Source organism: Mastigoproctus giganteus, chromosome 1 (assembly GCF_048544385.1).
Source record: "Mastigoproctus giganteus isolate SK-2022 chromosome 1, ASM4854438v1, whole genome shotgun sequence".
Lineage (NCBI taxonomy): Eukaryota > Metazoa > Arthropoda > Arachnida > Uropygi > Thelyphonidae > Mastigoproctus > Mastigoproctus giganteus.
This window is the reverse complement of record NC_143575.1, coordinates 40,981,825-40,997,104: the sequence shown is the minus strand read 5'-3', so window position 1 is coordinate 40,997,104 and position 15,280 is coordinate 40,981,825. Positions and strand designations below refer to the sequence as shown.

General features: G+C 35.8%; 1 protein-coding gene across 1 annotated transcript in view; it reads right to left on the bottom strand.

The window, feature by feature from the left end:
- Nucleotides 1–15,280, bottom strand: part of LOC150090735 (uncharacterized) — a 187,738-nt gene that overhangs the window by 97,079 nt on the left and 75,379 nt on the right. The window contains exon 3 of the mRNA XM_090370920.1: nucleotides 1,388–1,507. Coding sequence (XP_090227046.1) covers nucleotides 1,388–1,507 — 120 coding nt within the window. The remainder of the gene's footprint in view (nucleotides 1–1,387; nucleotides 1,508–15,280) is intronic.

Sequence of the window (15,280 nt, the reverse complement as noted above, 5' to 3'; positions counted from 1 at the left end):
TACTAAAAATAAAAATCTTTTCCTTTTGGCATTCTGCCTTGCGCCTACAAAAATAAATAAATAAATAAATAAATAAATAAATAAATAAAAATAATAATAATTCAAATGGAATTCAACAATTTTAATGGTGCTACGCTTTCTCACTAGACCCAATGTCGCTTTTTTCTGACTAGTCCCATTAGGTCTGTGTCTTTTCTGAAATCGGGTTTACAGGCTTGTATACAGTAATCCAGATGTATCTTTTTTTTTTCTTTCTTTTCTTTTTTTTTTGCTGTAAACGTTGATATTTGTACTGAAGAAGAATTATTACTTTATCTGAAATGTTAACAGTTATTCTGCACTTTTGGTATATAATGAACTGTTTCTGCCAATACGTTGTATTTGCGTTCTTGTATATCATCGGGCCAATGTGTGGTTAACGCATTTCATCCTTCGCTGCACCTTAGCAAACCGGAAAAAATATACGCATTTTCATTGTACAAGGTCGCAGGCTGAATCCAAGGATTTTTCTATTATTCTAGCTTACTGCGGTTTAGTTTGGTGATGTCTCATAATGCTCCTTTTGAATGCAACTGGATAGACTTTTTTATTCTTCTTTTTTTTTACCATCGTCTCTGTCAGAATTGAACACATACATGGAAAATTATCACGTATCTTAGCTATGAATAATTACTTATTTTCCTATTTTAACTTCCATCGGAAGGACCTCTTTTCCATCAAAATAGCGAATGAAAGACAAACGTGAACTTTTTTACTTTTGTGTTTTATATAATCAAGTTGGAATAATGGAATGCCCGTCCTTTTATCATTGTGTGCAATTATTTCTCTCTAACGCTTTAAATTTGGAGCACCAGAACTCGACATCCATCTAGGCAGAGATGGAAAAGAGGATAATTATGAATATGAGGGCCATACAGCGATTCAAGCTTGTTTGTGTATTGTTCAAGATTAGTTCAGCTAAATCATAGTCTAAGAAATGCTGTGTCAAACCAACCGTTTTGTTACGTGCAGACAGAAATTCTACCTGGGCGAAAACCATTTTAGAGAGTTAAAGAATGCTAGCAATTTTCCCATTGTGAGGGGAACACATGACAGACCACAACTAAAAACACAAAAACAGAGGTTCAGAATTATAATAAAACAAATCAGATTCGTGGAAATATCTACCATGAGCTCGTTTTTGGTTTATTTAAGTGAAGAAAGAGAAATAACTGAAAGATATCGAAAGATAGCTGTTCATTATAAAGAAACGGCCAAAGGGGCCGTTTCTTTATAATGAACAGCTGTCTGCCTACAATGGCATTAATTAACAGAACCCGTTAGAGAGTAGAGTTAATACCGTTACAGCTACATTGCACATTGATCAGCATAAAAGAGGATCTCTTACCTATAAGTAGAATAACGTGAGAAGATGCAATTTCTTTCTCTGGCTGAAAATGAACAGCATTTGTCGCTTTTCCTTTGTTCTTAAACAAGAGATGATTGAGCAACCTTGCGTGTTGAACAGCTAAAACATAAAACAAAGTCATTGCTGTACCCATTTAATTACAGAGAAGTTAATATGAATTTATTAATATCTGTTCAGAGTTTGTTTTAAAACCTCTTGTATGAAATGTAGAGTGGACTCACCCGTAGTGCCCTCTTGCGGTGTATAAAGGAGATGTATTCACTCGCGATGATTTAAAAATAAAAATTAAAATTAAAACAGGCGCAGTGAGCAGAAATGCTATACAAATAAATGCGTACATTAATTACAAACATAAATTAATATTTAATTATATTATTAATAAAAACAATTAGCCTTCATTTGGTGTTTAAAAACTGCTGCAAGCAATTCAAAAAGTTTCAAATCCGGCCATGACAGATCTCATATTTGCTCACTGTCATCATGAATATTTAATGAATCTAATTTAACTTCTAAATGACTTTTCCTGTTTGACCTCGGTTAAGAAGTAACTACAATACTTGATAGAAGTTTCCCACTCATACTGAGACAGTCGCAAACATTTAAATAATTTCAAAAAGTTCAATAATTAAAAAGATTTTTGTGGAGTGAAAATACAGTTCAAGAGCATTAACGCATTACTGCATACGCGTGCACAAATAGTTCCATCAGCTGTTCTTTCCCCTTTTGTTTACCTACCAAATAATGTTTAAAAATTAACTATTAAACTATATTTGAGCCTTTATAAGCGGATATTTATTTAAGATTTATTTACGTAATCTAAATACGTGGATTTAAGCAGATAAACATTCGTACATCGAAAAAGTTTCCAGAATGATTTTTCCCTCAAAAATTAGAAAATGCGAGTGCCTTTTAAATATTAAAACTATTATACGGAAATTTTAAAGCTCATTATATGAATAAAACAAATAAAAATTAAAAAATAAAACTCTTCAATAAAACTATGCCTAAAGTTTCGCTATTGCGCCACCTAGGTAAACTAATTTCCAATTATTTTTAATTAATTATTTATGTAATATTTAATAAAAATATTTACAAATTAACTATAAAATTAATTTGGAACTTTATTTTTTATTTAATTTTGTGTACTCTAAAAATTTGCTCTAATATATCTATCGGATATAATAATTAAATAATTATTTTAATATTAATATTCACCTCTTAGTGATGATAATCATTATATTGTTATAAAATATATTGTGGGAACCGTTCATAGTATTTTACTTTTGTCTATTGGGTTAAATACGTGTAAACTACTTTAATACTAATCATCATCATCAGCCATTTTCAATCCAATGCAGGATGAAAGCCTCTCCAGCAACTTTCCAGTTGCTTCTGTTTTGTGCAATGGCCATCCATTTACTACCCACAAACTCATGAATTTCATCTGTCCATCTCCATCGTTGTCTTCCAGGTTTTCTTCTAGCTCCTCTTAGGTACCATTCTGTTATTCTCTTAGGCCGTCTGTCTGTCATCATGTCTTCGAGCTATGTGTCCTGCCCAAGACCATTTTAGTTCTTTAGTTTTGATAAGAATGTCCTTTACTTGAGTTTGCTGCCTAATCCACGTGTTTCTCTTCTTATCTAACTGTCTGATTCCCAATATAATTCGTTCCATTCTTCGCTGTGTAGTTCTTAGCTTCTCTTCCATTCTTTTGGTGAGTGCCCAAGTTTCACTTCCATAAGTCATGGTGGGTAGTATACATTGGTTCATTATTTTACGTTTCAGACAAATTGGGATATAATGCTAATCAGTAGAAATCATAATCAGATGGAGTAGGAGTAAGCCAGGTTAATTCAGTCCCTCCAGAACAAACACATCTTCATCTCCTGCACACAAACACATAATATGGTTTACTTAAGTTTATTATCTTAATTTCTAGAAAAGAGAACATTTCTTTACTTTTGTTAGTACATGCTGTGAGCTCCCAAGAAATACGGAAAGGGTGAAGTGATGCCTGTTAGTTCCTTGAGGTTGTCACAGACATTCCCTCAGATATGCCAGACAAGCTGTACTTGCAACCAGGGAGTCTAAAACGCTGATGGAACTGATATTCGGGTGACATTCAAGTCAAGTGGACCCAATTTCGGCGAAGTCCGGACGGTCTGTGACAGCCAAATCCTCTGCTTGCACCTTCACGATGGTGGGACTGTTAGTAATCCTGGGTATAACCTCCATGCACAAGTGCATGGTGGGGGACCACCCAGGTGTGAACCAACGTGAGCAGGGGTCGAGGTGTGGCGCCTACACCACATGGAGGAATGCCGCCCCCTCTATGTCACCAGGCAGTACTAGGTGGTAGATGACTCTCATCAACCGGTGCAATACCACCACTTTGCTTATTGGAGGCTTGAAGTGGTAGAACCCATGTTTAGTCTCTAGAGCTAAGTTCCAGTCAACCCTTCCCCATCTCTTCCATCATGCAGTATAATTGATGACTTTTGAGGTTATGACGAACATCGTGGCGAGATCCAATATTCCTTACATTTCGAGGGTACAGCTCTAAAACGGTGTTCGCAGGCCGGCCGCTAGTTAGTACACCGGACCGAACCTATTAGTAACTCTCTAGGAGGCTTCCGGATCAGCTAGTGTATAATCTTGCTACCTCTACTCTGCCAGATAGTGACTGGAGGGAGTCCGAGTAGTGTGTATGCGGGGGGGAGCATTGCCGAGGCCACGTTATGTCAAGGATCTGGGTATATTCTAACCATGTGTACGCCATACCTAAAAATTTCATTACTTCATACAGCATGTCCCACTCACTTTTCTTACTATTGAATACACCATGAATTGTCAAACTAATAGAGCAAGCTTATCTTCGAAAAGATCCTAACCTCCCAAGCACTTCCTAATTCATTTCACGAATATACGTGGTCTCAATGATGTCCATTTCCACTTGCAGTCTGTCAAACCCCATGATTTTTCTGACAGAATCTCAGTTATCGGTTGATTCAACTACTCTCATCTCAGATGCCCAAATTATTCGTTGTATGATTCCTTTCGCCCCAAAGGTGGTTCTTGTGCATATGTCCGTTCTGATATTCCCTGTCAGAGACTTGGTAATTTGGAATCTCCTCTTTTTGATCTTCTCTGGCTTAAAATCTCTCTACCTCATTGTGTCAGATTTATCTGTTGTCTCTACTGTTCTCCCAACTCCACTAATCACTTGGAGCTCTTTGACTTCCTCTCTTTGCAACTTGACTTTCTCCAGTCCAACTTTCCTAACAGTGAGGTAATTGCCCTTGGTGATTTTAATGTTCACAACTATAGCTGGCTTCCGTTTTCCAGTCACACCGACCCAGCTGGTCGAGATGCTGAGGCTTTTGCAATTACTAATGACCTAGCACAGATTGTTCATTTACCTACAAGAATACCGGACAATCCTAATCATACAGCCAACACGCTTGATCTTTTTCTCACAAATAACCCTTCTAAGTACACGGTCGAAGTGAGAGGTCTTTTAGGCACTTCAGATCACAACTTGGTGATTGTCTCTTCTCCAATGGAGCCTTTATCTCATGGCTGTTCCAAACTTCGTGTTGTTTGGTACTACAAGAATGCAAAATGGGATGACCTGACAGATTTCTTTTCTTCTTTTCCTTAGTCGGATTACTGTTTAAAAAATTCTGATGTCAACATTTGCTCAGATCGTGTCAGTGAAATTATTCTTGCAGGAATGGAATCCTTTATCCCACACTCCACTTTAAAATCTCGTCCTTTATCTAAACCTTGGTTTTCCAATAAATGTGCTAAGACTGTTCAAGAGAAGAACGTTGCATATCGTAATTGGCTTGTTTCTAATTCTTCAGTTTCATTTTCTGCCTACACCAAAGCTCGCAACAATTGTAAAACAGTTATCAATGTTTTACAATTGTCAGAGTTTAAACAGGCTAAGAGTAGAAAACTTGCTTCTTGCCCTAATGGTAGCCGAGCATTCTGGTCTCTTGCCAATGCTATTGGCCGCAACTTTTGCCCATCTCTGCTTCCACCTCTGTCAAACCAGATGGTTCTGTTGTCACTTCAGCCAAGGATAAAGCTGACCTGCTAGCATCCCATTTTTCTTCCAACTCATGTATTAATGATCTTGGTAAAACACCTCCCATCATTCCCAACATGCTCCATTCAATGCTTCCTGTGGACTTCCGTCAAAAGGATGTCAGAAGGATTTTGATGAATCTTGATGCTAAGAGAGCTCCAGGTCCCGATGGTATTTCTCCACTGGTTCTCAAAACCTGTGCTCCTGAACTTACTCCTATTCTTTTCCGCCTTTTTTCACTTTCTTATTCCAAAGGCGTTTTTCCTTCTGCTTGGAAATTTGCTCATATCCAGCCAGTTCCTAAAAAGGGCGACAAATCCCTCCCATCCAATTATCGTCCCATGCAATTACGTCTACTCTTTCTAAAATAATGGAGAAATCAATTAACCGCCAACTCTCAACTACCTAGAAACCTTCCGTCTGATCGACGATCGCCAGTATGGATTCCGTCAGTGTCGATCCACTGGTGATATTCTGGCTTATGTTACCCGTTTATGGACTAATTCAATGGAAAGGTTCGGTGAAACACAAGTAGTTGCTCTTGACATCTAAAAGGCTTTCGATCGTGTTTGGCATAAAGGTCTTCTAAACAAGCTTCCATCTTATGGTTTGCCAACTGTTTTTTGTATTTGGTTATCCAGTTTTCTCTCTGATCGCTCACTGAGGGTGATGGTTGATGGCTCTCTGTCTTCTAACTTCTCCACTAATGCCAGTGTCCCCCAAGGTCAGTTCTTTCCCCCACTCTTTTCCTCTTGTATATTAATGACCTTCTTCCATTGACTGGAAATCCTATCCATAGTTTTGCCGATGATAGCACATTGCATTCCACTTTCCGTTTTGAGAAACCTTGCCCTGCTCAATCAGCTTCAACTTCTTGAAAGTCTGCTACCAATTCCTTAAATGCCGATCTTCAGGTAATTCTCCAGTGGGGCAAAGACAACTTAGTTGATTTCAACCCTTCTAAAACTCAGTCCTGTCTTATATCTCGCAAAAAGGATTCTTCTGCTCCTATGCTTATCTTGGTGACACTCCGATTTCCAAGCAAAATGATGTATCTCTTTTGGGGATTACCCTGACTTCTAATCTGTCTTGGCACAAGCACATTACAAATATTGCTTCCTCTGCATCTAAAAAACTTGGTTTTCTCTTTCGCTCTCAGCGTTACTTTTCTTCCAAACAGCTGCTCACTCTGTATAAATCGCAAATCCGTCCTACCATGGAATATTGTTCCCACATCTGGGGTGGTGTCCCCAAAACCTCTCTCAGCCTTCTTGATTCCATTCAGAAGAGGGCAGTTAGGTTAATTAATGTTTCATCTCTAACAGAGTCTCTCCACTCGCTGTCACATAGACGTACTGTTTCTGCTGCATGCCTCTTCTACAGATACTTCCATGGGCACTGTTCTTCTGAATTGGCTTCTATAATTCCCGCTCTCTCTTTCAAAACAGGCCGAACACGTGGAGCCACCAGCCAACATCCATTTACTGTCCAACTTCAAACTCACAGAACCAAAATTTCATTTTCCTCGTTTATTCATTCAACAGCCGTTTCCAGGAACAAACTTCCTTCATACGTATTTCCTGAAAATTACTGTCTACAGAAGTTCAAGTCCAATGTCAACAAATATCTTCTTTCGTCTTCTCAACCTCCAACCCAAGCACGGTACTAAGTACTATAGGTTCTAATACCTCTCATGTTTGGAGTTTACATAATAAAAACAAACTAAATTCTAATATTTCGTGACTGAAACAAACCCCAACTTCTACTTCCTCTACAAACCCCAGCTTCCTCTACACCCAAAAAATTAACACTTCAAATTCATAAGGATTTTTGCACAAGTTTAGTATACTAGCATAAATCAGCAACCACTAAGGCTTTTAATTATTTTATTGCTTATTAAAAAGAGAATTTACTATAAGTAAACATAACGCGGGACAGTTCCTGTTTGGCGTAGATAAGGAACATTCTGTATTTCAACTGATAGAAGCTATCATTCGCTATTTGCTAAGATATTTACAATGCTTCTGTGATAATTGAAATAAATAATTATTTTAAAAAAAAAGACACCAGGCTGGTATTTAGACAACGAAGTTTATTACCTACATTTACTATCTCTACAGACAGATTCATTGCGATTATTACTGAAGCCTGTTTGGTTGTTAATTTTCAGTTTGACAGATAAATTTCCGTGTGTGTGTCGTAGAGTTGATCGCGTACTTCCATTATACAAAAAATTCCTTCATAAAAAAACAGGGATGATGCGATATAGAAAATCGAACTGGAGTATATCCTTTTAATCAAATTCTGTGAACAGAATTCAAGAAGCCAAACTGCAATAATCGTACTTCGCACGTCTGTTATATTTTCTAGACTTCGGACCATCCGTAGGTTTCCTGTTAGCTTTTTGTACTTTGAATTAGCTGGCTGGAGTCTGGCGCACATACGTGTTTATTATTTTGCATGATGAAGTCTGCTCCCTCCAAAATAAACGAATCTTTATTGTTTCAATATGGGGAATAGACTTGCAAAACAGCGCCTTTTAAGGTAAGAAATAGAAGTTTAAAGTAATATAGACATAAAGATACATGATTAAGTGGATCACAAGATGAAGCTTGCTCCCAATAGCCTTTAGAAGGGAAGGAAAACGGGCTGTAATACTTAAGGGATACAAAGAGAAAAGGAACATATGAAAGCACTTTGTGTAACACAATTAAGAATTATTATAAAGAGAAATATTTATCTGCTAATCTTATTAAATAAAGAACATTTCTATCAAAGCGAGACAGTGACGAATTCATTGAATAATGTAGACTCTTCAAATTGAGTTAAAAATGGAAAATTGCAGAAGTTACACTATGTGCCTATGGAGATTTGTGGAACGATGGTATTTCATTGTGAACTTATCGGATTTACATAATAGCATTGGGCGAGGTATTCTGCTAGGTGAATGTGGGCGATATGGATTCTTTTAGTGATGATTGGAAAAGAGTGATGCTGTGAGATTTTGACGATGAGCTTCGGATTGTCTGCATTACTCAAAAGGTCTTCTCTATCATGTAATAAAGGGAGCATAATTGTAGTGAAAGGGTTTCTCTACCTGTAAGTATGGCTTAGAGCCTTGGAAGGTGTTTCTGGAAAGCATAAAAGTTAATAATTGTAGGACATATGGAAGTGTTCCTCATAGAGACAAAAGGACACGAAGTACAGTACGAACAGAGTGAGAGTGACCTATCTGGACAGAGTGATGTCCAGATAGGTGATAACAAATTCAGTTAGCTTCGAAGGTAATAAAATTCTATTAGTGACAGAGAGTGAAACAGTAACTGCTAATCCATTACTTCTATTTCAGAATGAACGTGTGGTAGTTGGTGAGCCATGAGATGTAATGTAAGAGCTGGTAGCAGCAGTTTTTACATAATCTTGAGCAAACAGGACTTTTCAGTGGACCAGTAATGATTGACAGAGGTCATAGATGCCACTTCAGAGACTGGCTGAACAATAAAAATAAAAATTATTGTTCGAGATCGGATAAGTAGAGCCTCGATTGAAGAGGACTTTAGAAATTTTCATTCTCTTGCATTTGCTTTTCAGAAGTGCATCTGCATTATGTCAAAATATAATCAATAGATGAAGCATCTGTTTGTAATTGATAAAAGAAATTATTAACTCCCACATAAAAAAATTTATGATGCTTCAAAATGTGTTCCTCTTTCGTTCATTCCTTATACATTGTATTGCTGTCTATAATAGAGCGTACTAAAGATGATGAATGCTGTTATACAGTATTTTCATGTTTATTTTTCGAAAATGTTATTTCTGTGTCATAGACATAAAAATACAAGAGATAACTTCTAATTTCCTAAAGTTACATTACAGTTATCTTGTATGCGGTTACTATAAATAATATATCTAAAAAAATGGTGAAAAATTTTGTTCAAGTTTTATTTTCTAAAATGCTTTTGTTTTCAGTTACATTTGGTTACTAAAATCAAAAACAAAATTTGTATTGGAACTTGGTACCTCTCTAAATCTTTTCCCTTGAAGAATGTAGAAAGTTTTAAGATCATAAAAAGGACAGAATATGTGACATATGACGCTCTGACCACTTTCGTGAAGGTGGTCAGAGCGTCATGTGCCTCTTTCCCTCGGAATTTCAGTCATACTTGATTTCATTTTTAAATCACTGCAGAACCGCCAAAATAATCTTCAGCGACAAACTCGATTTTGAAGTTTTGACACGTACACATATTGAATTGAGTTTTATGCATAGAAGAACAGGCCAATGTCCTTTTACAGTTTTCTAGAGTAAAACTAAACTTTTGATACTAAACATAAATTTTATAAATAGATATAATCATATGTATTATAGGATTAAAAACTGAAAAATTAACTTTTTAGATTTCGAAAACAATTACAATTAAAAATCTGTCAAAGGGGCGAAAAATGTTAGTATACTTTACTTTGACTATTAGTTTAGTATGGAAGTTATACAGTTTAATATATGGTATCTTATTGTTGGAAAAGTTGTCAGCAACACCTTTATTCTTCTCTTTTCTGCTATATTCATGCATTATACATACGTTGCTTTATCCAATATAGCAGTGGTTGAAGAAGCTTACGTGTATCGTGTTGTAACTCCTCTCAAATTGAAAGTTTATTGAAGAATTTTTCGTAATTGTGGTAGTATGTTGTTGTTGTAGGCCCATCAGCGACTTAGACCATATTGCACCGTAAATATTATGTTTGTAAATTGCGTATGGGGTAGTCGATTTGCCTGTCTGCTGGCCGAAAAACCCAAGTTTCTGAGAGAAAAAACCCATGAGACAGACTCTGCTACTATATGAAAAAGTCCCATAAAAATTCCTTGCGTCATTGATTCGAACTCAGGTCTTTTCCACCCGGTGTGGGAAGGATGGTGATTCTAATAAGCCAATGTAATCATCTGAATAACAGACTCCTGGAATCTATTATGCTGTAGAGGATCTTACCATCAAATGACACTCAATTAATAATAATAATCGCCTATTCCATATTTCTTTCAATTGCTCAGTAACAGCACGTAGCTGTAGAAAGCATTTTAGAAATTCGTAAATTATTGGACATCCACTAGACCACTGCAGGAAAATGTATTTATCGTCGACTGGTGCTTCGTGTACTTTTGAAAAGCTGTTAATAATACGAAGCACTCCTGGGCATATTTTAGACAGAAATATTTCTTGTAATTTCTAAAGATTTGAATGACAAAAGACCGTTTCAATTCAGCCACAAGGAAATTCCTGTAGCTAACGAAAAATCAAATAAATTTAAGGAAACCTCATTTCGTTGCATTTATTTAATTTCATAAAGAACAGATGGATCCCATCTGGGCCAAAAGGACTATTATCCCCATGATTTATTTTAGCAGTGATGACATCCCCCATGAACAATTCTGTCAGACTGGAAGTCTCTATAATTGATAATAAAAATGACTTCGTAATTCGAAAATATGCTGTGGTATTTGTACTCTGCATTGCTTCCAGAACGATAGGCACATATATTTGCTTGATAAAATGGTGATTTTTTCGATTTATAAATAAAATATTCTCTGATTATTGTTTTTATTATAAAAAATGCTCCGAAATCTTTGATTAGAATTCCCATTGTACATTACTTTATTTTGTATTTATTCAAAATAATTGCTGTAATATTTTGCAACTTCAATTTTTACCATCCTTCATTATTTAAATGTTTCATATCGCTCAATAGAGCCATTTTTTAATATCAACTCTAGTACCTGTCTTTTTTAAAAGCAAGATTAGCTTAGTATTAGCAAGACTAATGATAGATACAAGGAAACGAACTTTTTCTGCATAAGCCAAAAAAAGAAGAAATAAAATAATTAAATAATAAAAATATAAAATAAAACAAAATAGAAAATAAAATAACAAAACAAAATATAATACAAAATTACAAAACAAAATATAATATAAAATAATAAAACAAAATACGTGTATAATATAAAATAATAAAAACAAAATAAAATCTTCATACCATTCAAATCACACGTTTGACAACCTGATGCCCATAGGTGAACTTCGTGAGATCTAATCTTCTGTGATTCCCTGAGATTTTATATCTGTGTCTCCTGCTCCGTGTCTCACCCACGAGAGATAATGACGTCCTTCTCCAAACTAGTAAAGCCCGAGGGGAAAACAAACCTTCTAAGCATTTCTTCGTATGTGCATCTCTTTGCACTCGTCACCAACATGGTTGCTGTTCTCTGAAACCTCTCTAGAAGTTCCATTCTTTTTTCCTTTGGTGCAGTCTCCAGACCTGCAATATTCCAAATGTGGTATAACTTTGACCTTGTAAAGAGAGATAATGTCGTCCTTCTTCAAACTAGTAAAGCCCGTATAAACAGGATATAGATAGGACACCATGTGCCTTCCTAGCCGCCTTTTTATACTGCATGGGAAATTTCATGTCAGACTGAATCATAACACCTAAGTTCTTTTTTTGTTTTGAACCACTTGTAGCTTCTCTTCCCCTAGTTTATACGTGATTCTAGAATTTCTGATCCCCAAATGCATAACCTTACATCAGAAGCATTAAACTTTAGTTGCATTTTTCGGACAATATATGCAACCGATCCAAGTCTTTTTGAAGCAGCATGGCCTGAGCTCGGATTATTAACTACCTTTCCCATCTTCAAATCGTCACCATTCTTCGCCAGCTCAGCCAGGTAGTGAAAAAAGCCCATAAAATTTTATCGCGTCATTGACGGGATTCCAACCCGGGCATTTCCCACCCAATGTGAGGGGACGTGATTATATCCACTTCTCCACCTGTGAGGCCAATGATGTTCTCGCGGATAGCACAGTAGATCTTATTAAGATAATTACCGGTAAAGGTCACTTTAGGTTCGAAGACAAGTTCTACTGACATAGGTAAAAAAGAAACTATTATATTAGGGTTACCCAGAAAGTCACTTCAACTACTCATGTGTACTGTCTGTAAATTGCGTGTGTTCTGTGGTCGATTTGCCTGCTTTGCTGGACGAAAAACCTGAGCGTGGGGACTTGCCGTTACCCCTGAGACAGACTAACTCAGCCACGAAGTGAAAAAAGCCCAAAAAGTTCGTCCCATCACTGACGAGATTCGAACCTGGGCCTTTTCCACCCGGTGTGGAGAGGACGGTGACGATATCACTGTGCTACCGCTCAGATACTGACATGGGTAAGGTCTGAAAGTGATTAATTGACCAAATTCACTTCTGCTTGAGTTGTGGTCCATTTTGAATACAATTATTAGAGGGTTGTGAACCCGGCTCCCCCATAATAATATTTTCATCCTGTGGGACCACCCGATATCATAAGGCTTATACAACATCAAAACTACCTGAATACCCTACACCCTCATAAAATTCAAAATCCAATATTTCCAATCGTCCACCTTCTATGGAAAAGTACGTCCAATGCTACTAGTAATAACGAATTCAAGAATTCATTCACTACAGGTAACAAATTCATCGCCCCAATATCAAAGAAACACTCGAAATTTTGAAACGAATAAGCAACAAAAATAACATAAGAGCAATTCAGATCTTGGAACAAACTTCAATGTAAATTCGAGACAGGGAATACGTGGGAGAAAGCGATAGACCTTTGGTCAAAAGAGTAAAAGGAAACTCAGCTGAATTCAAGTACAGAGGGTGGAGAAGTTCGAAATTTCACTACACATTGTCGAAACGAGTTACACTAAGGATTTCAGGTGGGTTTAGATTACGAAGGAAACTAGGTCAGAAAAATTAGACACCTTTTACATTCCACAATTTTAAAGATTTGGCATTAAATCGAAAATCCACGCACACATATAGATAAGGTATGATTTAATATCATAAGACAGAAAGTCAGATAAGGCTCAGATCCCAGGCTGCTACTTTTGTCTTATTAATTCACAACTGTTGCGGACACTCATGTTTTTCATCCCAAAAACAGACCACGAATACACGAATATTACACACATGAGACATTTATTCAAGACAACCAATCAGTCTTTGATTATTGAATAGTGTATTTTATCAGTAATTAATGAAGCATTAAAATAATAAATAAAAGTAATTAAAGTATTTAATTTAAAAGAAATTAGATTTTAAAAGTATAGGTATTATTTTTGATCCTCCTGTGTTTGATTTATATACACACAATGAATTTTGTTGGAATTCATCTTATTTCGCAGTACCAATCGCTTCCATGACACTGCTGTCCAAAGAAAATAATCTTGTTTACCAAGTAGGATTACAATTGAAACTCCTACTTGACAGCTCTAGATTACACCATTTGTTATTTCTGTAATTTACAGAAAATTCCTGATCCATCTGTGTAACAAAATGTGCACCATCGATTCTGGATATTCTTCATTTCCTAACAGGTGTAGGATTTTAATCCAACTCGAATTAACGCCCTCCAGTCAAAGGAATCCGAAAATATTAAAATATTAAAAATCAATTTCGACAAAAATAATGAAATTCTCAAAGATGGCGCTACAAACAGTATCGAATAAGCTTTAACAGCTGTGTGTGAAGTGTGACCAATAAAAATGTTAATTTCAACACATTTTAGTTAAATGATTTCTCTTTCAAAATGTATAACTTCAGCTGTTAGTTATTGCAGGGCGAAAAAGAATGTTGATGAATGTGATCACGTGACTGGACTGACGAAACTAATCTATAAACTATTTCACATAGACCCAATTTCTGCTCGAAGTGCGAAATCGAGCATATGTAAACGTTTATGCAAATTTTCCTATTACAGACTTGCGTTGGACGTCAAAATATGGAAGTTGGATAATTAAATAAAGACACGAAAGTGAGCTCTCCTTCGATTAGAAAGACACACAACCCAATGACGAAACCTTTATTTGAGTACGACAAAGTGGATGGAATATATCTGAATATTATTTTAAATCTAATGTGAAAGCACAAATGCTGATGGAAAGGAGAAGAATTTATTTCGAAATATGTCCTATCCGGGTAATTGAGAAAGCAATAATATGAAAGTTTTAGGCATTATGGGAATTTTCCGAAATTAATTTATTAATCGTAAATGTCCATGTATTTCACTGATATCCGGTTTGTTAAATAAATATTCAGTGCCATCAAAAGCTGACATGAAACGTTTCTCAATGTATTACGTGATATCCAGAGGAGATTTTGTATTGCTTTTACATTTCGTAGTTTTGATAACATCCGGGTCTTAAGCTTTTTCATACATACAAATCTACAGCTGTAAATAAATATCCTTACTCGAAAGATAATTATGCATATATGTAACTATAATATTTCTATAAATTTTAAAAAAATATATATACAATTTAGAAATAAATAGATATTCTTAGAAGATTTCAAAAAGACTTTTTTAAAGGGATTATTCAAAATTTTATTAACTTTTTGTTAACAGAGGACTATTTTGGAACGAATTAAAATCCATAACTCCTTTGTTGGTCATAACTTAGTTTTATTTTCAGGAAGCTATATTTTGCATTCAAAATTTACTATACTATGTTTTAACCACAAATATAATCGCAGAGAACCTGCATTTTCAGTGTCCGATGAAACCATCTCTTCAGTGCCTCTCTGAGAAGCTCAAAGATATGGAAATCGCATGGGACACAGATCGGAACTGTAAGGAGAATAGTGTTGATTTGATAACATAGACGAGTGGAATATTATCAAATGAAAACCTTTTCTTATAAAATCCTGTAATCCATATAGTTACACGAAAAGTGACATAATGTGAAAT